The sequence below is a fragment of the Canis lupus genome, chromosome 1 (assembly GCF_003254725.2).
Source record: "Canis lupus dingo isolate Sandy chromosome 1, ASM325472v2, whole genome shotgun sequence".
NCBI classification, from domain to species: domain Eukaryota; kingdom Metazoa; phylum Chordata; class Mammalia; order Carnivora; family Canidae; genus Canis; species Canis lupus.
In genome coordinates this window covers 106,979,361-107,007,051 of record NC_064243.1, presented here as the reverse complement: position 1 = coordinate 107,007,051, position 27,691 = coordinate 106,979,361, and the positions used below count along the sequence as shown (strand labels likewise).

Genomic DNA, 27,691 nt, shown 5'->3' with positions numbered 1-27,691 from the left:
CATGACCTCAGGATTACGAGATGGAGCCCTGCATGGTGCCCAGGGTTGGAGCTTAAGATTCTCTCTTCCCCTCTCCCTCTGTTCCTTGCCCCCTGCCACCTGCCTGTCTCTCCCTCTTAAGAGGGGTAAAAAAAAAGTGCAGTTTTCCATGTGCTCTCTAGGAGCCAGTTGAGGCTGGAGCCCCTGCAGGTACACCCTGCTGGAGCTAAGCCCTGTGTTGCCTCTTTCTGGCTCAGCTTTAGATCAGTATCTACGGAACCTCTGTGGAGAAAAGGCAAGGTTTGTTTCCACTTCCTTTGCTCCCTTCTGCTGCTGTAGCTGAAGCTGTGGTTAGACTCTTGTTTCCTCTCCTTGTCGCCTTTGAAACCTCAAAGGAAACTACTCTCTTTGGAGCGGGGACGTTGATATGCACCCCGCCAGCTCCCCACACAGCGTGTCTTGAAGGGCCCGTGAATCGTGGGATTTAGGTTCCTTGTGGGAATAAAGGTGCAAGATTGGGAATCCTTGAAGCGTTTATTGGGGAGGGGGGGTGTTCTGAACAAACATGAACAAGACTGGAGTCCTGGAGTGGGCTGGGAGAGATCGGGAAGGACCCAGGGGTGGTTGTAGACTCTTGAGAAAGGGGCTGAAGATTGGGGGCATTCTAGGGATCAAGGGGTGACCTGAAACACTCTAGGTGGAGTTTGCTAAGGGGGAGAGGTCTATGGGGTGATAATGTGGGAATACCTGTGGGAGGAGAGGTACAGATAATGGAAGGAAGGGCAGGACTGGGGGTGGGGAGGTCTCTGGAGGTGGTTAACTTCTAGGTGAACTTGGCTTTCTGCTACAGCTTTGAGTAGTGACTTTGGGCAAGTGTGTTTTCTCAGACTCAGTGAGCTGTTCTGTGAAGTGGGTACAAGCATCCTTCTCCCAGGATTGTGGCCAGGACTCAAGAGGATTATAGATGTACAGGCCTGGAGGGCAAGGGCTCCTTGAATGCCAGCTGCCACTGGGCCAGTTCCCAGGGATTGGGGTCCCAAGAATCAGGTGTGAGAGCTCTTCAGAACAAAAGGAAGGTTCTAGGGATCCCTGGGTGGCGCAGTGGTTTGGCGCCTGCCTTTGGCCCAGGGCGCGATCCTGGAGACCTGGGATCGAATCCCACGTCGGGCTCCCGGTGCATGGAGCCTGCTTCTCCCTCTGCCTATGTCTCTGCCTCTCTCTCTCTCTCTCTCTCTGTGACTATCATAAATAAATAAAAATTAAAAAAAAAAAAAAGGAAGGTTCTAGAAGTATATAGGGGAGCAAATTCTGGGTTCCAGGGGCTCTCCAGGGTGCAACGATGAGACTGTCCACCCCTTGCTACAACCTTTCTCTGAAGCCAGATGTACTACTACGTCCTGCACCAGACAGGGGCTCCACCGAAGAAGAGCAGTGAAGCATACTTCCTCGTTCTTTGAATCAGGTCTGGGCATTAGATGAGACCTCTTAGTTTTAGAGAAGTGAAAAGGTAGAGATTGTTCACTGAACAGAACAGTATGTTCCGTGGAGTGAACCTGGGAGGAAGACCTGGGAGGGCAGAACCTAGGTATCCCTTGGGGAGGCAGGAATGTTAAGTCTTTATCTTTCTGATCTTACCCCAGCTCTGTATGCTACTTTGCACACCGTCCAGGGCTGCTATTGTGAGCCAGTGGTCATGACATACAAAGCTTTTAAAAGCTGCCCCTGTGCTCCAAGACAAATGCAGGCAGGCCCCCCAGACCCCAGGCTCTGCAGCCTCCTTGTCCCTGCAGGCTCTGCTCCTCACACCTGCCAGGTACTGTGTCCCCTCCAGCAGTCTATGCAAGCCATTGGACAAGGACTTTCTTCTTGCTCTTGGCCTCCCGGCAGTCAGGTGTCAGGGAGGAGGGCTCCTGACTGCCTTCTCTAGACTGGGTGGCAGCCGCTGGCTCTCACCGCATTTTGTTTCCGTTGGGTGTTTTACCACACTTTACTTTTAGAGAGGTATTCCGGGACATCGAATCTGGCATAACTCAAAAAGATGCGAGGGGGTTTCTACTTAGCCTGTTAAAGTGGTGCCTTCCTGTGGTCGCGCTTCAGATTTCGGCTTCTGGCCCAACGTTAACGCTGCCAGTGTGCATTCAGTTCGGATTTTACTCTCAACATAATAAGCCCACGCCTTCCGATTCCAGTCGCTGCAGCAGGTACAGGTGGAGGGCAACCTGGGTGGCCCCAGGGCTCTGGCGCAGCCAATGAAGGGACCACAAGGCCAGTGAGTCCAAGCCTGTTTATTTGGTCTTCCGTGCGCTCAGGCCTGCATCACCGGCCTCGACTTTTCAGCCTGCAGCTTCACGCCGGAGCCCGCGAAGCCTGTGCCGCCCTGGGGAGGTGGGAACAAGGCCACCATGGAGGCAGGTCGGGCCGCGGGGGCGGGGCGCGGAGGAGGCAGGCCTCTCCGGAGAGGGCGGAGCCAGGAGGGACGGGGCATGCAGCAGGGGCGGGGCCTTGAGAGCGAGGCCTGGGCATGGGTCAGTGCTCACCCGCTGCAGCACGATGATGTCGCGGTCTGTCAGCTTCTCCCCGTTTACCGGGTCTACCATGTCTTTCCGAATCAGCTTCTCCACGCATTCCATGGTGACCACAGCCCCACTACAGTGAAGGTGAGGGTGGGAGGGGCCACGGATCAGAGACCCCGCCCTGATGAAGGTAGCCCCACCCCACCCAGCCCTGCCTGGCCCCACCAGCCCTGGATCCTCTCCAGGTGACTCACGAGGGCCGCAGCACCGCGCAAGGCGTGGCGTTGCTCAAGCTGTCGCGGGTCACGGCACACACGTAGCGCTCACTGCGTGTGATGAGCCCCACGCGGTCCACAGAGCTGTCGAGCGGCGTGAAGCGCACAGGTGTCAGGTCCGACATACGCAATGGCTTCCCGGACATGGGGCAGGTCACGGTGCGAGACTGCGATGGGCAGAAGGGAGGCAGGGTTAGCAGGCCAGGCTGGGGCCAGGTGTAGGGAGGATTGGGGCGTCCCAGGCAGGAAAGGGGGCGCTCAGGATCCTGGAGAACTCTGGCCCTCTGGGTCCTAGTGGGCACAGAGTGCTGGGGATGCTCACAGGCTTCTCCAGCTTGGTGGCCTTGGCCTCGGGGGTCAGCGACGGGATCCAGAAGCTGGGCAGTGCTTTATCCTTGTCCTTGCCCGTAGGGCCTGCACTGGACCCAGGTTGGGCATCATCTGCAGGGGGAAAGGGGTGTAGATGCCATGCCCAGGAAGGCGCCCGGCCCCGCAGGAACCCCACTCACTTCCAAGTCTGCCTCTCCTCACCTGAGGTCGTCCCAGAGGCGGCCTTCGATGTGAATGGGTTGAGGGGCCGGCTCACGATGGCTGCCTCCTTCTCCAGGAAGCCCCGTACCTGGTCCTGGGCCGCAGCCCGCTGCAGCTCTTTCTGCTCCTCACGCCGGGCACCACGCTGCTTCTCATAGGCCTGTGGACAGCCAGAAAAAAGTGGACCATGCATCTCTCTGTGGGTTGTGACTCTGAGGGTGGCTCTTCCCATTTCACAGGTGGGTAAACTGAGGTCTACAAAGGGGACCATCCCGGCACTGCTCATAGAGGCTAGTGGCTGCCAGTGTGTGATGCTTTAATCTGCTGTGATCCATGGTGTGGCTCTGCTGTCCTTGCTGGTCCCTTCCCCTATTGCAGGGCACGAAGGTCACTTCTCATTTAGCTGGTTTGGGACTCAGTGGCTTCTCCACTCCAGCAGAGTGGCCAGCAGCTTGGCAGGAGACAGACGCCCAGACATAAACCTTGTCTCTGTCAATGATGAGCTCTGTGGCTTCCAGTAAGCTGTGACTTCTCCTGGCCTGTTTCTTCATCTGTAAAACTGGCTAACGATGGTGACCTACCTCAAAGGTTCACTGGGTTATACGGGATGATTTTTGGAAACGCTTAAAACCTTGACACATACCTGACACATAGTAAGTGCTCAATAAACGTATCTGTGGGCCATGTTTTTTTTTTTTTTTTTTTTTTTTTTTTTTTTTTTTGTGGGCCATGTTATATTTTACAGCATATGTACTGTGTGTAGATCCTCTGTCCCATTCTCAGGCAAGTTCCAGGAGAGTAAGCACCCAGGCAGCCACTAGACCATGCAGAGGTCATGGACACTGGGGAAGCCACTTGCTCTAGACAGAAAGCTCTATGAGAATCTCACCCTCAGTGAGTTTCCGGAATGCTGGGAAGCCTGGCAGGAAAAGGGAGGGAGGGGGGCCAGCTGTACCTCAAACACGATGATAAAGGGTGTCCTTCCTATCCATGAAATGAGTTCACCCATGAAGAGTGGACGTGGCTCCACATAAATGCCTCAAGAATCCTGCACTGGGAGAATCTCCCACATGCCCTGCAGCTGATTTGGCCCTGTCCGCCCATTTTATTTATTTTATTTTTATTTATTTTTAAAGATTTTATTTATTTATTCATGAGAGACACAGAGAGAGGGCAGAGACATAGGCAGAGGGAGAAGCAGGCTCCATGCAGGAACCTGATGCGGGACTCAATCCCAGGACCCCAGGAACACTCCCTGAGCCAAAGGCAGACACTGAATTGCTGGGCCACCCAGGCGTCCCGGTGTCAGCACATTTTAGAGCCAATGAAACCGAGGCCCAGAGAGGTGAGGAGACATCATTAATTCAACATATATTCATGGAGAGCCTAGGGCCATGGGGTGGTTAAGAGTTTTGTTCCCTGCCCCTGGGGCCTGCTGTCTAGTGGGCATGAGTTGGCCACATGCAGAATCATAACAATGACAAATGTCAAGACAAGAGGTGACAAGGGGCAGATCCCTGGGGTCTCTGGACTAGCAGGAGGTCAGTGGAGGCAATGCCTGGGCTGAAGTCTAGAGGAGGGTTTAGCCAGAAGTGGGAGGGGACAGTGCACGCGACAGAGGGAACAGTGCTAGCAAAGGCCCAGAGGGAAAAGGAACTCAGCTGGGAAGCCTAGAGTGGCCGTGCTTGTGAGATCAACATCAAAGCCACCTGCCCTGCCTGCGCCCCCATACCCCCATCCCCATCACCTTCATCTGCCGGGCGATCTCCTTCTTCTGGTGCAAGATATACTCTAGGATTGCCTCACGCTCATACAGGTAGCCATCTGGGCTGTAAGGACAGGATGGGTTGAGAAGTGTCAGCTCCCTACCCTGGGCACCCACTAAAGCGTCTTGCAGACAACAGGCCATTCAGTGCTCAAGTGTGGCTCCCTGAGGTGAACCAAACCATTTTCACTCTTCTGGCTTTATAATCTGCTCTGGTGTGTGTGTGGAGTGGGGCGGGGGGGGGGGGGGGGGGGGGAACCTTGTGCAGGCAAGGGGTAACTCAGCAGGCCCAGGTGATCCAACCCCTGCACATTCCAGAGGACTGGCTCTTGACCAGCATCCAGGAGGGAACTAAGCCCCTGGATTGTGCTGATTGATAAAAGTATCTTAGTTCACCTGGGACAGGGTGAGGGCTTAGGCTGTGTGGTCTCAGATAGATCTCTGGAGGGATTGAAGACCAGGTCAGCCCCATGGAGGTCAGCCACGCCTCCAGGACCAGCCTCTAATATAATCCCTAGACACTGGGGCTCGGGTGGGCTTCCCTGGTGAGCAACACTCCTGCGTGTTGTCACACGTTGTGGGGAGACCAGCGCTGTCCGTGTGATTCTATCAGGAGAGAACAACTGGAAGCTCGCTCCTATTCCCTCCTGGACTCTGCCCCACGTGTCTTCTCCCCTTGCTGACTTAACCTCCACCTTCGTAGTGGAACAAGCTGTTACGGACTAGAACCAACTCTCCGAGTTCTATGCATCCTTCTAATGAACCCCTCAACACAAAGGTGGCCTCAGGGACCCTTAACCACAGTCCGCTCTCATCACTCTCTGCAAAATGTACCCGTAAACTAAGCCCATATCCAGTCACTGGACTAAGCACTTTACACCCATTCTCGCTGAAGCCTCTGCCAGGCCGTGAGGCAGGTAATGGTAAGCGCTCCACACACGAGCTGTTATTATGCGCCCAGCCATGTTCTGAGGGCCCTACTCTCTATCCTTTTCCACACCCCATGGAACACATTAGGATGACGCCCATGTCTCAGCTGAGCACACAGGCTCTGAGAGGTTAAGGGGCTTGTCCAGACGCCCCACCCCTGCATGCAGCGCCCTCCATGCGGCTCCCCAGCTCACGTGACGACAGGATCATGGCAGGGCTGCAGAGAGAGGCAGCAGCAATCGAAGTCCTTGACGGCATCCCGGCTCAGTCGAATGTTCTGGGTCCCATAGCCTGAGGCCGCTGGGGATGGAGACAGACAGAGGTGATGGGGGGACAGGAGATGTGCCCCTTGCCAAACCCAAAGAGAAAGGCACAGAGAGAACTTGGGGGTGGTGGTGGTGGTGGGGAACTCAAAGAAACAGGGAGTCAAGAGCTTGGGCTGCGTGTCTGTGTTAGGAGCAGGGGCATGACCCACAGGAAGGTGTTAATCCAGAGGGTAAGTGACAGGCCCTGTCACTGAGGCAGCTGGGTAGAGAGGCTCACCGCTGACTCCCCTCTACCACCCCGCCCCCCCCAAACCACTCATGGGCCTGTATGGACTCTGGGCCTCAGTTTCTGCCTCTGGAATGTGGCCGTGACAATGTGATTCCTTCCTCAGTGGGTAGTTGGGAGTCTTGGATGAGTTCACATACAGAAGTGCCCATTGCAGGGGTGGGAGCGTGTGGGATTGCGCAGGCTCTTCCCCATAAGGTCAGGACCATCAGTCAGAGCAAGGCAGGGGGAGAGGGGAGAGACATGCCCAGAAGGCACAACCAGAGGTCCAAGGGGATGGTGACTTCAAGATACACCTGTTCCCCTGCCAAACCCAATACCTGTGTCCTTCTTCTTCTCGTGGTAGGTATAGACGGCCCCTGCCGTGCAATTCTTGCCATGTCGTGTCATCCTGAGGGAAGGAGGGAACAGTTGCAGGGCTGTGGTGGGGGGGAGTCCACAGGAAAGACGGGCCCTTGGAGCTGGTCTGCCCCTACCCGCCCCAGATACAGAAACTGGGGGTGGGTCAGGGGAGGACGGTCTTACAACATGGAGTGGGAAAGCAACACCCATACACTCCAAAAATGAAGTTTTTTTACTTTGCAAGTTTTTTGACCTTTTAAAAAACATTTTATTTACTTATTCATGAGAGATAGAGAGGCAGAGACATAGGCAGAGGGAGAAGCAGGCTCCCTGAGGGGAGCCTGATGCAGAACTTGATCCCAGGACCCCAGGATCATGCCCTGAGCCAAAGGCAGATGCTCAACCACTGAGCCACCCAGGTGTCCTGACTTTTTCACTTTGAAGAAAGATCTATGCTTTGTTTGTGGAAGCAGGCCTTGGAATGGGTATACCCTGTGAGTTACTCTGAGATGGTAGAAGGAGGGTTAACTGAAATCCAAGAAAATTCTAGCAGCAGGTGAGGAATGCTGTGGCTCCTTATGCACAGGGGGGAAGTGGGGGTTTTGGAGATGTTCTGCTCGGGGTGTGTGCACATGTGTGTACCTACCGGCTCATGGCAACTGAGTGCAGTTCTTTGGGTTCACCTACTCTATCTCCTGGGTGGGTGAAATCATCCGTAGTTGAAGTGAAATCCACATCATGGTGGAAGTGTTGCCTAATGTTTATCAATGGCACTGGAATAAATTCGTGTTTTTGAAACGAGCATTCTAGCAGAACTAACTGTACACAGAACACTGGCCAATCAACAAGAAGAAAACCTAGCTACCCAGACAAGAAAGGGAGCAAAAGATGTGAAGAAGAGGCAATCTATAGAAGCAGCAGCTCAAAGACTAAGGTGAGTGTGGAGAGACATTCAAGGGCAGCCTGGGTGGTTCAGTGGTTTAGTGCCGCCTTCAGCCCAGGGCCTGATCCTGGAGTCCCAGGATTGAGTCCCACGTCGGGCTCCCTGCCTGGAGCCTGCTTCTCCCTCTGCCTGTGTCTCTGCCTCTCTCTCCGTCTCTCATGAATAAATAAATAAAATCTTAAGAAAAAAAAAAAAGAGAGACATTCAAAATTCTCCTCAGGTGGAAACAATAGTAAGATAGCACTCGATAGGTGCCTGGGTGGCTCAGTGGGTTAAGCGTCTGCCTTTGGCTCAGGTCATGATCTCAGGGTCCTGGGACTGAACCCCATATCTGGCTCCCTGCTCAGCAGGAGCCTGCTTCTTTCTCTCTTCTCTGCTCATGCTCTCTCTTGCTATCTCTCTCTCAAATAAATAAAATCTTAAAAAAAAAAAAGACAGCACTTGATACCTATCATCAGGCTGGCGGGAGAAAATTTGAAAGCTGGGTAAGACCAGGGCTTGGGGAGGACACGTGGTCAGTCACAGGATCCTTGGGCATCTCAGCGGGGAGTAGCTAGGGTCAGGCTCTTGGAACACAAGCTCATGGAAGTTTAGCAAAATAAGCGCAGGTGATTCTGCACTTGGGTGATGTGCCCCAAAGACATACTTAGAGACATCCCCAAGGGAACATACCCAGGGATGTCCACAGTGGGTTAGTTATTCCAGAGGGGAGTCAAAGGCACCTGGATGTCCCTTCCTGGGAGAATGGGTGGTAATGGCCTAACCTGGAGACTACCCAGCTGTGAGAAGCAACCCGCTAGATGTGTGCAAGGCATCACAGGTAGATGTTAACACAATACTGGGTATAGAAAGTAAGGGGAGAAAAGGGGAAGAAATGAAACAGGATCGCTAACCAATCTATTTGTGCCCAAGATGGTACATATATTTTTTTTAATTTTATTTATTTATTCATGAGAGATACAGAAAAAGAGAGAGAGAGAGAGAGAGAGAGAGAGGCAGAGACACAGGCAGAGGGAGAAGCAGGCTCCCTGCAGGGAGCCTGACATGGGATTCAATCCCAGGTCTCCAGGATCAGGCCCTGGGCTTAAGGCGGCGCTAAACCACTGAGCCACCCGGGCTGCCCCATATATATTTTTTTAAGATTTTATTTAGGGGGATGCCTGGGTTCTATAAATAAATATTTTATTTTATTATTAATAAAGGTTTAATAAATAAAGATTTTATTTATTTATTCATGAGAGACACAGAGAGAGGGGCAGACACAGGCAGAGGGAAAAGCAGGGTCCCTACAGGGAGGCCCATGTGGGACTCCATCCCAGGACTCCGGGATCAGGCCCTGAGACAAAGGCAGATGCTCAACCACTGAGCCACCAAGGTGCCCCAAGATGGTACATTTTTTTAAAAGTTCATACAAACAAGAGGGTATGCACTGTGCATACTAGAGTGGTTGCCCATGTGTGAGGTGGGGACTGACCAGGGGCTGGAGATATAGGAGGGGGCTGTAGGTTACAGGGATCAAGGATTGGGCAAGATGACCTTTAGCCTGGGCTTGAGTCCAGGCTTGGCCCTGCACTGGCTGTGTGACCCTAGGCTGGCCATTTCCTTTCTCAGAGCCTTGGTCTGATTTGGCAAAACATAACCACGGGATCTAGTTGACAGAATTGGATTGTTGTGAGAACTGAATGAGTCCTGCCTGGAGCCTCATGGCACATGGGGAGTGTTTGGGAAATATTCTCTCTGGCTCTGTGGCTGCAAGAAAGATTCAGAAGGCTGAAGTGGGGGTGGGGCGCAACCAAGGGCTCCCCAAAATGTAAAAAGCAACTTTGTCTTTATTCCCCTCTTCTGGTCATCTTCCGCAACTTTCCTTTCCCATTCAGTATATGTGCTGCCTAAGCGAGAACTTTCTTTCCCATTCAGAATTGAAATGCCTATCTCTTGAGCCACGGATCTCGTTCTCCCCCTACTGGCGTCTTCCCTCAAAAGCTGATTTTTGGTCTCCTAGGTACATTGACAGACTAGATGCAGACCTTAAGGATGCAGTTTGGTGCATTTTGACAAATGTATATGCCTTTGACCACCACCCCAGTCAAGACCCAGGACACTTCACCCCGGTGGTGGCCGCTGTGCTGCTCACAGAAGCTAACCTTTCTGAACAGCCTAACTTGACCCACGGAATGTCCTCCAACTTTCCCTCAACCCCCAAGCTTTTGAGCAGATGTCCAGCACCTGCTGTCTCCCCTGGCTCACCTGCCACCCCCTCCTCCCCCGGCCCTCTGGCTTCCGCCCCAGCCCCCCAGCTGCCACACATGAAGGTCGCACTGACCTCCTCCTAGACAAATTCTCCACTCTATTCTTAGTTGTCAACTGCCTTGACCCTCTGTGGTATTTGGCACCGGGCTGCTTGTCTTGTGGCCAACAACAGGGGTTTCTGCACTCTTTGGCTTCTTGGCCAGGGACATTTTCCCTCCAAGAGTGAGCAGAGAAGCTACAGAAGGAGCATTTTTTTTTTTTTAAACTTAGCCAGGCAATAATGGGAAAAATCCCACAGAGCAGTTTGATCCCTGACCCCATACCAACTCTGCGCCCCCATCTCATCGACTGTCCAACCTCAACCACTCTCTGAGATCTGTCCTGTCACCATCTCCATTTTGCAGATGGGCAAATTGACACTTGGAAGTGAAGTTGCTGCCTAGGGCAGTGGTCCTCAAAGTCAGGTCTGGGGACCCTAGGGGGGTTCTCTAAAAAGCTTTCAGGGCAGCCACAAACCATTTCCACAATATTACTAAAATGTGTTTGCCTTTGTTACTCTTATTCTCTCCGAAGTGTACAGTGGAGTCTTCCAGAGACTGTGTGACACGAGAAGATGTCATTGCTCTGACCGCTGACTCAATGTGTGCTTGCGCATCCTTGGGTTTTAAACATTTTAGGGGCATCTGGCTGGCTCAGTTGGGATAGTATGCAACTCTTAATCTTGGGGTCTTAGGTTCAAGCCCCATGTTGGGTGTGGAGCCTACTTAAAAAAAACTATTTGGGGGGGGACTGAGTGGCTCAGTGGTTGAGTGTCTGCCTTTGGCTCAGGTCATGATCCTGGGATTCTGGGACTGAGTCCCACATCAGACTCCCCACAGGGAGCCTGCTTCTCCCTCTGCATATGTCTCTGCCTCCCTCTGTGTCACTCATGAATAAATAAATAAAATCTTTTAAAAAATTAAAAAAACAGAGCAGGGGCGCCTGGGTGGTTCAGTCGGTTAGGCATCTAGCTTCAGCTCAGGGAATGATCTCAGGGTCCTGGGATCAAGCCCCACATCAGGCTCCCTGCTCAATGGGGAGCTTGCTTCTCCCTCTGCCTATGTCTCTGCCTCTCAATCAGTGTCTCTCATGAATAAAACAAAAACAAAACAAAAACTGTTTTATTATGCTAAGTGAAAGAAATTTGGCATAAAAGGCCATATATTATAGGATCACATGTATACGAAATGTCAGAATAGGCAAATCCATAGAGACAAAAGTGGATTGGTGGTTGCCATACGCTGGGAGCAGGGGAAATGATGAGTAACTGCTGATGGGTACAAGGTTTCTTTTTGGTGAGATGAAAATGTTCTGGAATCAGTAAATGGTGATGATTGCACAAAATAGTGAATATACTACTTTACATTTTTTAAAAAGATTCTTATTTTTAAGTAATCTCTACACCCATTGTGGGGCTCAAACCCACTACCCCAAGATCAAGAATCGCACACTCAGGCATCTGAGCCAGCCTGGTGCCCCACGAACACATTATTTTAAATGGATGAAATTTGTATTATGTGAATTATATCTTAGTAAAACCCTTTTTAGCATCAGTCTTAATTTCTGATGCAGCAAATATTGATAGGTAGGATTCACATAAATGAAAGTTCTTCAGAATCCACAGTAACTTTTAAGAAACTGAGACCAAAGAGTTTAAGAACTGCTGGCCAAGTGTTGAAGGGCTGGCAGGTGGCAGTGCCAGGATTTCTCTGGAAGTTGAGCTTTCACCCACCATACTGTATTGTCTCCTCATTAAGGCCAATTTCTTTCTTTTCTTTTTTCTTTTCTTTTCTTTTCTTTTCTTTTCTTTTCTTTTCTTTTCTTCTTTTCTTTTCTTCTTTCTTTTCTTCTTTTCTTTTCTTTTCTTTTCTTTTCTTTTCTTTTCTTTCTTTCTTTCTTTCTTTCTTTCTTTTTCTCCTTCCTTCCTTCCTTCCTTCCTTCCTTCCTTCCTTCCTTCCTTCCTTCCTTCCTTCCTTCCTTTCTTCCTTCTTTCTTTCTCTTTTCTTTCTTTCTTTCAAGACTTTATTTATTTATTCATAAGAGACAGAGAGAGAGGCAGAGACATAGGCAGAGGGAGAAGCAGGCTCCCTGTGGGGAGCCTGATGCAGGACTCGTTCCCAGGACCCCAGATCACGACTTGAGCCGAAGGCAGACAGATGCTCAACCACTGGGCCACCCAGGCATCCCAAGGCCAATTTCAAAACACAAAATAGAACTATTGGGGATCCCTGGGTGGCTCAGTGGTTTAGTGCCTGCCTTCGGCCCAGGGCATGATCCTGGGGCCCCGGGATCAAGTCCCGCATCGGGTTCCCTGCATGGGGCCCGTTTCTCCCTCTGCCTGTGTCTCTGCCCTCCTCTCTCTCTGTGTGTGTCTCTCTCATGAATAAATAAATAAAATCTTAAAAAAAAAATAGAACTATTGCCATCTGATGTCACTAGCGTTTCAGGGAGGAAACATCCAAAACAAGAGCCACATATTGTCAACCTACTTTACAGAGGAGAAAACAGGCTCCCAGAACTCCCCAGCTAGGAACCACAAGAGCCAGGGTTCAAACCCAGGCAAGCAGGGTGTGGAACTGCCCTCTTAACCACATGGCAACTGTGAGTCCTCCCAGGAAAGTTACTACCTGAGAACATAGGCCAATCCATTCCTTTTTTGTATGAAGGCTTCAAAATCCAGAGTGTATTTTCCTCTTTCAACCCATTTCAATTCAGACATGAAATTTTCACTGGAGATGCTTTAGGTTTTGTGATATACCACTGCAAAGGTACATTTATATACCCCATTTGTTCTGAGAAAAGTTTTCCAATAACCGAATCAAGTATTGGTGCCTAAATTTAAATTAATTAAAAGGAGGAGTGCCTGGGGGTTCAGTCAGTTGGTTGGCTGCCTTCAGCTCAGGTCATGATCTCATGGATCCTGGGGGTCAAGCCCCGTGGGCTCCTTGCTCAGTGGAGAGTCTGCTTCTCCGTCTCCCCACCCCCCAACAAATACACACTTAAAATCTTTTTTTTTTTTTTTTTAGATTTTATTTATTTATTCATAAGAGACACACAGAGAAAGAGAGGCAGAGACATAGGCAGAGGGAGAAGCAGGTTCCATGCAGGGAGCCTGATGTGGGACTTGATCCTGGGACTCCAGGAACATGCCCTAAGTGAAAGGCAGACGCTCAACTGCTGAGCCACCCAAGCATCCCACCTAAAATCTTTTTAAAAAATTAATTAAAATGAAAGAATTAGAAAAGTCAGTCTCTCAGTCAAACTAGCCACTTCTCAAAGCGCTCCACAGCCTCTTGGGACTAGGGGCTCCAGCTCAAACAGCACCGCGACAAGATGGGACTTTATAAAACCATGACCATGATGCCATCAAGTGAATGATTTCGTAACATCTACTATCGTCTGCTGTTCAAACTACTGATTCTCTCCCGACTGTCTTTTTCTGCAGTTGGTTTGCTTGAATCCTGAACCAGTGGTACCTCACCTTTTGGTGGGACCAGAGATCCCTTCAAGAACCTAGAGAATGCTACCCACCTCTCTCCTGAAAATGGTGCATGCCAGGCCATTCTGGGGGTACAGAAGCTTTTGTGTTAAAGGAAAACCAAGGGACTAAGTACATTCAAGGAAATTAAAGACAGAAACAGGACATGATGTAAGCAGTACAGAGAGAGTTCCCTAAGAGCCAAAGTGTACATTTGAGACACTCTATTAATAATGGCTGTTAAAAAAAAAAGCCACCCCCCCCCATCAAAACAAGGCTGATGTTTAAGAGGTCTGATGAACCTAGCCCTGTCTGAAGCATTTTACACATATTGAGTTCACTGAATCCCACAACCACACACAAATGGTTGCTACAAACAAGGAAACTGGCATAGAGAAGGTGCCCAACATCCTGCAGCAGAGGTCTAACCCAGGCATCTGAGTCTGTGGCCTTCACCATCAGCCTGAGGAACTGTGCTTGACTCTGAGCGAACAGTGAGACAGCTAGTGTGTGCCTTGCTCTCCCCCTGGAAATTCTGCCCTCTTTTTCCTTCTAGGCTCCATCCAGGAATCCACTCCCATGGGAAGCCTGTCTCTCTAGGCTGAATGAGGTGATCCTTGTACTCTGATAATGCCCTGAGTTACCTCCAATATAGCGGCCACTTCTCAGGATTTTCCACTCCAGGCTAGGAGCCCCTGGATGGATGGGCCCAGGAAAGACCCTAGTCTGGGTCCCAGAACTGTCTGGCACCTGGGTGGGCTCGGATATGTCATGAGAGGATCAGTTAGCTGCTGCTGACTCTTGATCTCAGGGTGGTGGGTTTGGGCTCTGTGCCGGGGATGAAGCCTAGAAAGAAAAGAAAAGAAAGAAAAGGAAAGAAAGAAAAGAAAGAAAAGAAAAGAAAAGAAAAGAAAGAAAGAAAAGAAAAGAAAAGAAAAGAGGAGAGGAGAGGAGAGGAGAGGAGAGGAGAGGAGAGGAGAGGAGAGGAGAAAGAAGAAAAGAAAGGAAAGGAAAGGAAGGGAAGAAAACCAGGGGTGCCTGGCAGGCTCAGTGGTTAGAGCATGCAACACTTGATCTGGGGGGTTATGAGTTTGAGCCCCATGCTGGGTATACGGATCACTTAAAAAAAAAAAGAGTTGCAAAACCATTTTGCATCCATTGATGACATAGTTGATTCGGGAAGGGGAGATGCCATTCAGAGAAAGGTTGAAGAAACTGTAATATCGCAGGGCACTAACACCCCGTAGCAGAAAAGAGAAAAATATAACAATGGAGGTTGGGGCTCTTCCTACCTCTTATTAGTCAGCTAGGGCTGCCAAAACAAAATATCACAAGCAGGCTGGCTCAAACAACAGACATTTGTTTTCCGGAGACATTTATAGTTCTGGAGGTTGGAAGTCCAAGATCAGGGCGCTTGCATGGTCAGATTCTGGTGAGGACTCTACTCCTGGCTTACAGATAGCTAGCCACCTTCTTGCTGTTTTCCCGGGTCAAAGAGTATGCTCTCTGGCATCTCCTCTGGTAAAAACACCAACCCCATGGGGTAGGACTCCACTCTTACAACCTCATTTAACCTTAATTAAATCCAGAATGGCCTATCTCCAAATAGTCACGTTGGTGGCCAGGGTTTCAACATATAAAGGGAAGGGAGGCGGGGGGGGGGGGGTTGCACATTCAGCCCATAAACACCACTTGAAGCCCCTGATCAATCTCATCAACCATATCCCGTCTCATGTCCTGTTGAAAGCGGGCAGGACAACCCAGCGTTAGGCAACGTGAAGCTACTAGCTCTAAAATAGTCATGCCAAAATAGCTGAACCTAAATCTCATCAAGGCTTGAGATTTAATTCTCTGATTCCAGGAAATTCAAAGGATGTAGTAGGAAACGACCAAAAAGGCTCAGACAGTAAAGATTTTTGACTTTGTGGCTGACAGGGCCCAGTCACAACTACTCAACTCTGCTCTTGTATGGCAAGAGCAGCCATGGATATGTGTAAATGAATAGGCATTGCTGTGTTCCAATAGAAGTTCCCTTATGGACACAAGACATCTGAATTGCATAAATTATCATGGGTTACAAAATATTATTTTCCTTTTGATTTTTTTCTAGTTGTTCAAAAATGTTAAAACCTTTCTTTTAAAAAAATATTTTATTTATTTATTCATGAGAGACACACAGAGAGAGGCAAAAACACAGGCAGAGGGAGAAGCAGGCTCCCCATAGGGACCTGATCCCGGGACCCCAGGATCATGACCTGAGCCAAAGGCAAGATGCCACCCAGGTGCCCCTGTTAAAACCATGCTTAGTTTGCAGGCTACACAAAAACAAGTGGGAATTGCAATCATATGTCTGATAAGGGAATTGTATCTAGAATATACCAAAAACTTACATCTCAGTAATAAAAAGACAAATAACCCAGTTTAAAGATGGGTGAAGAAGGGTGCCTGGCTGGCTCAGTGGGTAGAGTATGTGACTCTTGACCTCGGGGTTCTGAGTCTGAGCTGAGTGTTGGGTGTGAAGATTACTTAAAAAAATAAAACCTTTAAATAAATGGGGGCTCCTGGGGGGAATCCCTCGGTGGTTCAGTGGTTTAGCGCCTGCCTTTGGCCCAGGGCGCGATCCTGGAGTCCCAGGATCGAGTCCCGCGTCGGGCTCCTGGCATGGAGCCTGTTTCTCCCTCTGCCTGTGTCTCTGCCCCCCCCCCCATGTCTATCATGAATAAATAAATTAAAAATAATACTAAAAATAAATGAGGGCTCCTGGGTGGTTCAATCGGTTAAGCATCTGCCTTCAGCTCAGGTCATGATCTCAGGGTCCTGGGATCAAGCCTCATGTTGGGCTCCCAGCTGAGCAGGGAGCCTGCTTCTCCCTCTCCCTCTCCCCCCTGTTCCTGTTCTGTTAAATAAATAGATAAAACCTTTAAAAAAATTAATTAAGGGATCCCTGGGTGGCGCAGCATTTTGGCGCCTGCCTTTGGCCCAGGGCACGATCCTGGAGACCCAGGTTCAAATCCCACATCAGGCTCCCGGTGCATGAAGCCTGCTTCTCCCTCTGCCTATGTCTCTGCCTCTCTCTCTCTCTCTTTCTCTCTCTATCATAAATAAATTTAAAAAAATAAAAAATAAAAAAATTAAAATAAAACTAGGTAAAGGATCAGAATAGACATTTCTCCAATGACGTCTGACAAATAGCCAATAAGCACATGAAAAAATGTTCCACGTCATTAATTATTAAGGAAATGCAACCGAAAAACCACAATGAGATACCAGTTCACGCCCAGTAGGATGATTACAAACAAAAAGGTCAGGGCACCTAGGTGGGTTAGTCGGTTAAGTGTCCGACTCTTGGTTTTGGTTTGGGTCCTGGGCTTGGGTCCTGATCTCAGGGTACTGGGATCCAGCCCTGTGTCAGACTCCATGTGCATGGAGCCTGATTAGGATTCTCCCTCTCCGGGATCCCTGGGTGGCGCAGCAGTTTGGCGCCTGTTTTTGGCCCAGGGCGCGATCCTGGAGATCCAGGATCAAATCCCACGTCAGGCTCCCGGTGCATGGAGCCTGCTTCTCCTTCTGCCTATGTCTCTGCCTCTCTCTCTCTCTCCCTGTGTGACTATCATAAATAAATTTAAAAAAAAATTTAAAAAAAATTAAAAAAAAAAAAAAAGGATTCTCCCTCTCCTTCTGCCCCTCCCCTCATGTGCTCTCTCACTACAAAAACAAAACCAAAACCAAAAACAAACAAAAGTCGAGGGAGAACTACAAGGGTGGATAAATTGGAACCCTGATGCATGAACAGCAGGAATGGATGCTGGGGCAGCCACTTTGGCAAAGTCTGGCAGTTCCTCAAGAACTCCCATACAGAGTTATCGTCTGATCTTTTCCAACAGAAATGAAAATATGTCCTCACAAAAACCTAGAAACAAATGTTTGTAGCATTTAGAATAGCCAAAAAGTGGAAACAACCCAAGTGCCCATCAACTGATGAATGGCTGAACAAACTATGGTATACCTCAGACAAAAGAATATTATGCAGCCACAAAAAGAATGAAGTACTGCTACATGCTACAAAATGAAACATTTTGCTAGGGGCGCCTGGGTGGCTTAGTGGTTGAGCATCTGCCTTTGACTCATGTCCTGATCCCAGGGTCCTGGGACAGAGTTCCGTATCTGGCTCCCTGAAGGGAGCCTGCTTCTCCCTCTGCCTAGGTCTTTGCCTCTTTCTCTATGTCTCTCATGAATAAATAAAATATTAAAAAACAAAAAAAACCATTATGCTAAGTGAAAGAAGCCAGTTAAAAAAACAAACAAACAAACAAACAAACAACAAACAAAAAACTTGGTTTATGTGAAATGCCCAGATTAGATATACCCATAGAGACACAAAATATAGGGCAGCCCAGATGGCTCAGCAGTTTAGCGCCACCTTCAGCCCAGGACTGATCCTGGAGACCTGGGATCGAGTACCACGTCAGGCTCCCTGCATGGAGCCTGCTTCTCCCTTTGCCTGTGTCTCTGCCTCTCTCTCTGTCTCTCACGAATAAATAAATAAAATCTTTAAAAAAAACCAAGAGAGAGACACAAAATATAGTAGTGGGTATTAGTGCCGGAGTGGAGATGAGAGTGGGGAGTGATAGCAAATGGGTACTGGGTTTCTTTCCAGAGTGACGAAAATATTCTAGAACCGACTGTGGTGATGGTTGCACAACTCTGTGTATATACCAAAGACCACTGAGGGGTGCCTGGCTGGCTCAGTCAGTAGAGCATCCAACTCTTGATCTCTGGGTATTGAGTTGGAGCCCCACAGCGGGTGTGGAATCTACTTAAAAATCAAAAACCAAAAACAACAAAACCTCACTGAGAGGGGACCCCTGGGTGGCTTGGTGGTTTGGAGCCTGCCTTTGGCCCAGGGCGCGATCCTGGAGTCCTGGGATCGAGTCTCGCTTCGGGCTCCCGGCATGGAGCCTGCTTCTCCCTCTGCCTGTGTCTCTGTCTCTCTCTCTATGTCTATTGTGAATAAATAAATAAAATCTTTAAAATAAAATAAAATAATTTTTAAAAACCTCACTGAGTTGTATACTTTATTATTTATTTATGAATCATTATTATTATTTAAAGGTTTACTTACTTGAGAGAGACAGCAGGGAGCAGGGGCAGAGAGTCCCAAGCCAACTCCAGACTAAGCACAGAGCCCAATGCAGGGCTCAACCCCATAACCCTGAGATCAGGGCCCGAACTGAAACCCAAGAGTCAATTGCTCAACCAAGTGAGCCACCCAACTGCCCCTATTTTATTATTATTATTATTATTTTTTAAAGATTTTATTTATTTATTCATGAGAGACACAGAGACAGACAGAGACACAGGCAGAGGGAGAAGCCACTCAGGCGTCTCTTTTTATTATTAAAGATTTTATTTATTTGAGAAAGAGAGAGCATGAGCAGGGGGGAGGGAGAAGGAGAAGCAGACTCCCCACCAGGCAGGGAGCCCAATGTGGGGCTCTATCCCAAGACCCTGGGATCATGACCTGAGCCAAATGCAGAGGCTTAATTGAGTAAGCCACTCAAGCACTCCTATTTCTTTATTATTTTTTAAAGATTATGGGGATGCCTGGGTGGCTCAGCGGTTTAGTGCCTGCCTATGGCCCAGGGTGTGATCCTGGAGTCCCAGGATCGAGTCCCACCTCGGGCTCCCTGCATGGAGCCTGCTTCTCCCTCTGCCTGTGTCTCTGCCTCTCTCTGTGTCTCTCATGAATAAATAAATAAAATCTTAAAAAAAAAAAAGATTATATTTTTAAGTAGTCTCTACATCCAACACGGGGCTTGAACTCATGACCCCAAGATCAAGCTCTGCATACTCCTCCAACTGAGCCAGCTAGGCGCCTCTGAACTGTAGACTTTAAATGGGTGAACTATATAAATAAACATAAATAAATCTGATTTTTTTTTTTTCGAAAGAAGGAAGTCAGCAGGATTTGGGTTTCGCCTGTTGACCCTTGGCACGGAGGCATAACTGAAATGAGATTACAAGGAAACAAAAAGACAAATTCAAACCCAGAGAGGATGATCAACAGAGTAAGTAATCCAGTTTCTTTAATAAATCAATTATGCCAAGAAGAATAAAGGGTGGGTGGAGGAGACTGTTCTAAATTAGGAGGAATTTAAGATACATAACAGCAATGACTTGACTGGATTCTGATTCAAACAAATCAAACTTTCTTTTAAAGGCATTTTTGACATGCAAGATTTGATTATACCAAGTAATAGGTACTATCCTAGAATTACAATCGCTTTTGTAAAGCATGATAATGGTAATGCGGTCACGTTAAGATAATATCTCTTGTTTTTTACACATGCGTCCTAAATTTTTAGGGATGAAATGTCACGATGGGTAGGATTTGCCTTATGTATTTATTTAATTAAAATATGCCAAGCCAGTATGGCAAAAATATTAATAATTGGTAATTCTAGGTGATAGGGATTCTTATATTATTCCTTAACTTTTATGTTAGGTTTAAACTTTTTTTTAAGGATTTTATTTATTTAAAAAAAAAAGGATTTTATTTATTTATTCACGGGAGAGACAGAGAGGCAGAGACATAGGCAGAGGGAGAAACAAGCTCCCTGTAGGGAGCCTGATGCGGGACTCTATCCCAGGACCCTGGGATCACGACCTGCGCCAAAGGCAGATGCTCAATCACTTAGCCACCCAGGCGCCCCCAAGTTTGAACGTTTTCACAATAAAACAGTAAAGTAAAACCTTTCGAGGCCCAAGTTCACACCGACTCAACAGCAGCATCGGGATGAGAACCTAGACCAGCCCGACCTCAAAGCTCCACCGAGGAAAAACCCTACACCAACTCCCAGGTGCAATGGGCTGTCAAAAAAGGTGCAGAGAAGGCGGCGGTGGGCGGCGCACAATCTCCTCCGCCCTCCCTGTCACAGTCTGGGAAACTGAGGCAGGAAGGGGGTGTCCTTCTTCCTCAACTCCCACTCCCTAGACCCCCTTCCTCCCAAGAGTCTCAGTCTCTCCTTCCCCTGGGACCCCCACCCCGTCCCGCCGCCCTCTACAGTGCAATATCAACTCTCAAGAAAACTGCCGGAGAGGCGGGGCTATCTACAGAGGATGCTGGGAGACGTAGTTCAGCTTCAAACTTGGGGCGCATGGAGTGCTCTATTAATGATTGACAGGGAGTCGGGAATTCGAAACCCTGTGCCTGTCTCCCTCAGGACCCCAGGAGTCTAGCCTGCGGGAAAGCGATCTCAGTAATCCATCCCGCCATCGCCCAGGACTCACCTTACAAACGACTCCTCGTTCCTTCGTCGCCTCTTCAACTGTGCCCCTACACCGGAAAGGAGGGCTGTTTTTCCTCTCCGCTTCGCCCACTTCCGCCCGGCGGAAAAGACCGGAAGTAGAGCTGCCCCTAGCTGCCGAGATACTTCGCCTGACTTGGTAAGTCCTCCCTTCTTCTCTCCCTCCCTCCGGAAACGTGAGTAGCAGCCTGAAGGTTCCGGTTGGTGCAACTGGCGCGAATATGGGACACGCTTAGTATACGCTAGGCATCTCCCCGGGCGGGAGAGTTCTTGCTTATGCCGAGGCTTTGCGTCTCTCCAAGTCCGAATTCGAGGACTTAACCACATCATCTAGAGATTGGGAAGCTCACTTCCCCAAGTATATCAATCACTTGCTCCATGTTGAGAGACAATTGAGAAGGGACACTTCTGTCCCCAGTTTATAAGCAGAGCAATTGAGAAATCAGAAGTGAAAGACCTTTAGATCACATCAGGAAACAGGAATTTACTACAGCATCGTCCACCTATCCCCAGGGACCACGGCATACATTTCCTGCCAGTTTTTAGATATCTAGCTATCTGGAGACATTCATTTTGCTGGCTCACCCAGGGAAGCTTCCATCCTTGGGAGGCAAACAAGGGAACAGGTGCATATCCAATCCCCTGGGTGCCTCCGCGGTGTCGGTGTCTGGTGTCGGAGACCCTGGCTTCCCTACAAGGCCCAGAGACCTTAGGCCCTTCATACTAAGGTCCCTTTAAATACTTTGTCCCTTACCTGAGTCCCGCCCAGGGCAGGTAATCACAAACCCCGCCCCTCTGCCAGAGGCCGGGATCATCTTCATTACCGGGAGAGGGGCACCCCTCCTTCCTCTCCCCTCCCCTCTCCCCTGCCCCCCTCCCCCCCCATTAACAGCTGGCCGCAGCTGGCAAAGGAAGCCCCGATTACAGAGGAAGGGAAAGTGCTCACAAGTCTGGGCAGGTAAGTGAATGTCCCCTGGGGCCAGAGTCTGGCTTGGGGACCCTGGCCTCCTGGCTCCCTGCCCCTCTGGGACTCAGCCATTTGGGTCCCCCAACACCAGGAGTCCAGGACCTCCACTCCCTTCTCCCCCTGGACCCAAGAATATAGGCTGTTTGCCTCTCCTGCCCTTCCTTCTACTGTAATCTTTGATCTCAGTGGGTGGATGTGGCAATGGGCATAGGGAGAGGCAGGTATAGGAGAGGCAGGTATAGGTGGACATTACCAGGAAGAAAGGAATCCTGATCACTGATGAACATATTTATGAGCACCTACTATGTGCCAAGATTCGTGCTGGGTGCTGCAGACAGGGTAGAGAAAAAGAGAAGCTCCTGGCTCTGGTCTCTGGAGGCACACTACTTTCTTTCTTTTTTTTTTTTTTAATTTTTATTTATTTATGATAGTCACACGGGTGGGGGGAGAGAGAGAGAGAGAGAGAGAGAGAGAGGCAGAGACACAGGCAGAGGGAGAAGCAGGCTCCATGCACCAGGAGCCCGACGTGGGATTCGATCCCGGGTCTCCAGGATCGCTCCCTGGGCCAAAGGCAGGCGCTAAACTGCTGCGCCACCCAGGGATCCCTGAGGCACACCACTTTCACTCAAATCCTGCTTCACTCAAATCCTGCTTCTGAATTGTGCAAATTGTATGACCTTGGGCAAGTCTTTTCCTTCTCTGTGCCTCACATTCCTCAACTGTAAAATGGAGACATAGGGATAATAATAGCACTGCTGTGAAAATTAAACTGAGTTGATATGGTAAACTACCTTAAACAGTAGTCTAACTACCTGGCTCAGAATACAGGCGACATGAGTGTCAGCTATGATTGTTATCATGGACCACAGAGTCCAGTCCGGGTGACCTTGCCTCCTTCCCCAGGGGCTGAGGCGCTTGCTGTCTCTCCCACTCATGGTTTCAGGTGTTCATAAAATATGAGGGGGTACCCCTTTCTGCTGCTGCTATATCTAGGATTGACCACTTGCTTGGACACCTCGCCTGGTGAGGAGAAAGACCAAGGTGAGCACTTGGGGGGAGAGCTGGTGTCCAGACACAGACCTCCACCTTTCCCTGACTCCAGAACTCTTGCTGCTAGTCCCCTCCCTCCCCAGGACTCCATCCTTTTCCATCCCATCAGGTTCCTGCATGTCCCCAGTCTTAGAGACTCTCCATTTTTTCTTCCTGTCCTCCGTGTCCTTTGGGCGCAGAAGTCTTCCTGGACTCCCCGGAGGCCCAGAGCTTTCTAGGAAGCCGTAGCCGGATTCCACGAGCCAATCACTGGGACCTGGAACTGCTCACACCAGGGAATCTGGAACGGGAGTGTCGTGAGGAGCGGTGTTCCTGGGAGGAGGCGCGAGAGTATTTCGAGGACAATACTCTGACAGTGAGAGCCTCTCCAGGCCCTGGGATGTCCTGGCCCACACAATTCCCTCTACCCTGGGTCTCAGAAATGAGGGCGGTCTGCTGTAGGGGTGAGGAATCTCCCAGTTGATGTGCTGCCATTCCACCTGTTCTACTCTCTCTTCAAGGAGCGCTTTTGGGAGAGCTACATCTACAATGGCAAAGGAGGTGAGTGGGGTGGGGGTCCCCTTTTGTCCCATGCAGCTAAGGCAGCCCCTTCCTCTGCAGGTTGAACCAACATCCCCTGTCCCAAATTTGCCTCCTTCAAATTAACTCCATGCTCCTGGAGGTGGTTAGTTATTAAAAGAGTCCCCTCCTTTGAGACTAGAGCCCCTTCCTGAGGAACCCACCACAACTTTTTGGGAGGAGGTTTCATGTCCTTCGGAAGGAGGAAGTGCCTGTGTGTGTGGGGGGGTGGCGGTTACAGCTCTGGGGCCTATCAGGCTGACCTACCTGAGCCCCCTGCCCCAGTCCCCGCTTTGGAGTCCAGAGTCCCAGCCCCTTCTGTAGCTTAGTTGCTAGAGGGACTGCTCCCCATCAACAGCGCCTGGCCAGGCCAGGCCAAGGTGGTGGAAGCCTCTGTATCCTCACCTGACCAGGCTGCCCAGCCCCAACCCTTTCTGTGAGTTCTAAGGCCCCACCATGGCTGTAGTCTTGTTGCTAAGGGGGGACTGCTCCTTAGCAACCAGGCCTGGCCATGCCGGACCAAGGAGGCCCCCAGCACTCAATACCTGGCTGGCTTCCCCTCCCCCACAGCCCCATCCCGGCCTTGGCCTGGTTACCAAGGCGGCCTCCCTAGCAACCACACCTAGCCAGGCTAAGGACCCAAGGCCCACTGCCCAGGGAGGAGCCCCCTCCCTGTAGCAGATGCCCCACCCCCTCGCAGCCTGGTTGCTAGGGGGGGATGCCCTTAGCAACAAGCCCTAGGTCTGGGCTAGAGGCCTCACATTGGAGCCTGGTTGCTAGGGGAGGTAACTACCTCACTGCAGGCCTAGAGAGGCTTGGTAGCTCCTTGAATCCACCTGAAACATGTCAGAACCCGAGGGCCTGCCTTCTCTGTGTGCTCTTTGCTCAGGGGGTTAAAAGCCTGGGGTTTGCTGTTTGAGGAAACTGCATGACCCAGCGCTAAGGGAAATCTCCCCAGTGGCAAGACCCAGGAAGGCCTCACAGAGCTAAAAGATTGCTAAGCGCCTAGGGTCCTGGCAAAGGGTCCACCTGAGTTCTAGATGCTCAAAAATGTGTTACTGGGGAGGGGGGCTGGAGGCCCCGAAATTCCTGCATTGATAAATGAATTTTTCACAGCTTTCTGGTCAATTAAAAAACCTTCCTGCAGATTCTACTCTTCCTTCAGAGTTGAGCTCTCGTCCTTCAGTAGCCTGGTTGGCAAAGGGACTATAGTCCAGAGTGGGGAGGTTGCCAGATAAAACACAGGGACCCCTCCAACCAGTTAAATTTGAATTTCAAATATACACGAATAAGTTTTTTATTTTATTTTATTTATTCATGAGAGACACAGAAAGAGAGGCAGGGACATAGGCAGAGGGAAAAGCAGGCTCCCTGCTGGGAGCTTGACGCAGAACTCTATCCTGGGACTCCGGGATCATGCCCTGAGCCAAAGGCAGATGCTCAACCACTGAGCCACCCAGGCGTCCCACACATAAATAAGTTTTTTAGTGTAAGTATATTCTAAATACTCCAAGGGACATTCTTACACTAAAAATATTCATTGTATGTTTAAAATTCATATTTAAGTGGGTTCATATATTATTATTTGCTAAATCTGGTAATGCTCGGTTGGGGGGGCCCTGAAATTGCCCATCTGAGTTCCCTATCTTACCTTCAGTGTGTCCACCGACCTCTTAGCAGATGGATTTTGCTCAAGAGGGATGAGCCACACTGTGTTCAGGAAGGGTCCTCTATCACCGTAGGGATACAACTGCCATATTTTTGTCCCAGATGAACTACCAGACCCTATATGTGTTTGATCTCAATGAGTTTTCACAACCATTGGGGGGAGTCATCGTTACCATTTTACAGAGCAGTAAATGGAGGCTTAGAGAAATGAGTGTGTGGAGTTGCCTGGAGTCACACACCTAGGAAGTGGTCCCAGTTCTACTTTGGTTCTTGGCCTATACTTTTCCCTCAGGGGGGAAGGCATAGGGTTGTGTGTGGTGGGGAGTGACAGCCTCTGACAGAGTGCCTCCCCCCGCCCCCCCCCCCCAGGGCGTGGACGAGTGGACGTAGCAGGCCTGGCTGTGGGGCTGACATCTGGCATCCTGCTCATTGTCCTGGCCAGCTTGGGAGCCTTTTGGTATCTGCATTGCCGACGGGGTGGAGGCCAGCAGCCCTGTCCCCAAGAGTAAGGGGGATTCAGAGAGAAGGGGCCCTGGGTGGTGGTGGTGGGGGAGCTGGAAAGTGGGATGAATAGAGGAAGGAGGAAGGGTGGACCTAAGGAGATGAGGCAAGGACCTAAGGAGACAGGTGGGTACTGCCTAAGGATCTGAGGAGACGACCACGTGGCCAGTTGGTCTGTGAGACTGTGTGTGGACGATTAGTACCTGGCTCTGCTCAGTACCTGGCACACTGTAGGAGCCCAATCAGTATCTGCTGCCCATCTCCACAGTCCCAGGTTCCTGTGTAATCATCACTCTGTTGTATCTGGTGAGGCTGTAGCGTATGGTCCCTGGGTACGTGTAATATGTCAGTTTCCATCTGACAGGCTGTAGCACGTGTGTGCACCTTCTGAGTTGTCTAGACTTGTCCTTCTCGGTGGGTCTAAGAAAGTGCTTGAGGGTCAGTCTTTTTTTTTTTTTTTTTTTTTTTTTTTTGAGGGTCAGTCTTGAAAGTATGGTGGGTCCGGGGTTTCTTGGTACAAGTGGCCCTTGAGTGACCTGGCGTATCTCTGTGTTCCGTCTGTTTCTGTGTCTGCCTCTCTGCAGTGCTGGCTTTTTCTCCACTGCTCCCTGTATCTAGGAAGGCATGTGTGTCTGTGAATAAGACTATGTCTCAGCAGTTGGTGTCTGTGTGTCCATCCCTGTGTGTCCACTGGGATGCTGGGGTGCTTTTCTGTGTGGAGGGTCTGGCTGCAGGTGACCCTCTTTCCCCCCGGTCTTTCTCCCTTCCACTCGTGTCCGTCTGCCACCCTCGGAGTCTGTGTCCCTAAGTCTTCCCGCCTTCTCCCAAGTCGCTCCATCCTGTAGGTTTCCACCGCTAACACTGTACTTTCTGTCCCCAGGGCTGAGCTCATTAACCCCCTGAGTCCCCTGGGTGATCTAGCCCCGCCGACGCCCCTGCCTCCACCCCCACCTCCACCCCCAGGCCTCCCCACCTACGAGCAGGCGCTGGCGGCCTCTGGGGTGCACGACGCACCTCCGCCCCCCTACAGCAGGTACTGGGCTGGGCTTCTACCCGGGGGTGGGGCACAGAGGAAGGAGGGGCGTGGGCTCAGGGGGCGGGACTTGGAATTTTGAGCTTATTATCCGGGGCAGGGCTTGGAGCGTGGGGGCGGGGCCCTATGCAATTGTCTGGGGGCGTGGCCCAGTGTTGTCTGTGTGGAGCCTAACGGGAGGGTGGGTCTTGGGCTCAGAGGGTCTGCGATTGGCTGAGACGCCCGCGGGCGGGTCGGAGTGGTCTTGCTTGAGGGGGGAAAAACAGCCGGGTCTTTGACTCCCGGCTGTGCCCCTCCCCTTGCAGCCTCAGGAGGCCTCGCTGAGGAGCTGCTTCGGAGCCGAGGTTCCCCAGACTCACAGCGGATTCCAGAGCCCCCAGGCCTCTTAAACTACAAAGCTGAGCTCGGGGAGTGGTGGGAGTAAGGGGGTCGTCCTGCCCGAGGCCTACCCTGGCACACGTGTTTCCGCCGAATACGGACGCAAGCATATCCCCCGCCAACGTGTTCCCTCGTCCCGGCTACTCGCGGGCCCCCCCACGCTTTGACTGTGGGGGTACCCGCCAGCCCCCAGGGTAGGCGTGCGTGGAAACTCGGACCCCAACGCATAGGTTGGGTATACCCACTCGCGTGAGTGAGCAGGTGTGACAAGGCCATCTCCCTTCAGTGCCACGGGCCACGCACACGCAGGGCCCTGCTTATGCACACATATGTTTTCGTACGCTCTCGGGCGCCCTGCAACCCAGGGAAAGGGTGGGGGGCACATTTGCAAGCGTGCTTTTCGGGGGCGAGCTCTCATTGCACCGGGAGACGGGAGTTGAGCTCCTCTCGTAAATGAAAATCCTTTGTAAAAGAGACACAAAGTGAAACAACGCAAAAAAATAAAAATAAAATGAACTGAATTGCATTCCCGGGCGCATCTGCGCGCGGCGGAGTTGGCTTTCTGTACAAACGCTGCGCCCTACACCCCCAGGCCCTGCTAGCGCTCTGTATCTCTCTCTCTCTCTCTCTTT

At 50.4% G+C, this 27,691-nt stretch overlaps 2 protein-coding genes and 1 long non-coding RNA gene across 4 annotated transcripts in view; 1 reads left to right on the top strand and 2 right to left on the bottom strand.

Annotated features, from left to right (window-relative positions):
* Positions 1–494: 494 nt before the first annotated feature.
* Positions 495–20,999, bottom strand: LOC112645142 (nitric oxide synthase interacting protein). The gene is made up of 9 exons (XM_025424246.3): positions 20,888–20,999; positions 6,866–6,936; positions 6,188–6,293; positions 5,046–5,127; positions 3,299–3,458; positions 3,090–3,208; positions 2,747–2,934; positions 2,517–2,625; positions 495–2,356 (listed from the first exon to the last, which is right to left on the bottom strand). The coding sequence occupies exons 2-9, from the start codon at positions 6,933–6,935 to the stop codon at positions 2,285–2,287; spliced, it is 906 nt and encodes a 301-aa protein (XP_025280031.1). The 5' UTR covers position 6,936; positions 20,888–20,999; the 3' UTR covers positions 495–2,284.
* LOC125752465 (uncharacterized) overlaps positions 495–27,691 on the bottom strand; it is a 148,849-nt gene continuing 121,652 nt past the window's right edge. The window contains exon 2 of the long non-coding RNA XR_007402000.1: positions 495–1,124. This is a non-coding gene — a long non-coding RNA (uncharacterized LOC125752465). The remainder of the gene's footprint in view (positions 1,125–27,691) is intronic.
* Positions 20,911–27,580, top strand: PRRG2 (proline rich and Gla domain 2). 2 transcript variants are annotated; one of them, XM_025424247.3, is made up of 7 exons: positions 20,911–21,043; positions 22,815–22,912; positions 23,101–23,276; positions 23,422–23,461; positions 25,517–25,652; positions 26,529–26,681; positions 26,987–27,580. In XM_025424247.3, the coding sequence occupies exons 2-7, from the start codon at positions 22,828–22,830 to the stop codon at positions 27,003–27,005; spliced, it is 609 nt and encodes a 202-aa protein (XP_025280032.1). In that variant the 5' UTR covers positions 20,911–21,043; positions 22,815–22,827; the 3' UTR covers positions 27,006–27,580. The 2 variants fall into 2 exon arrangements, with proteins under 2 accessions (XP_025280032.1, XP_025280033.1); XM_025424248.3 differs by lacking the exon at positions 20,911–21,043 and adding an exon at positions 21,709–21,862.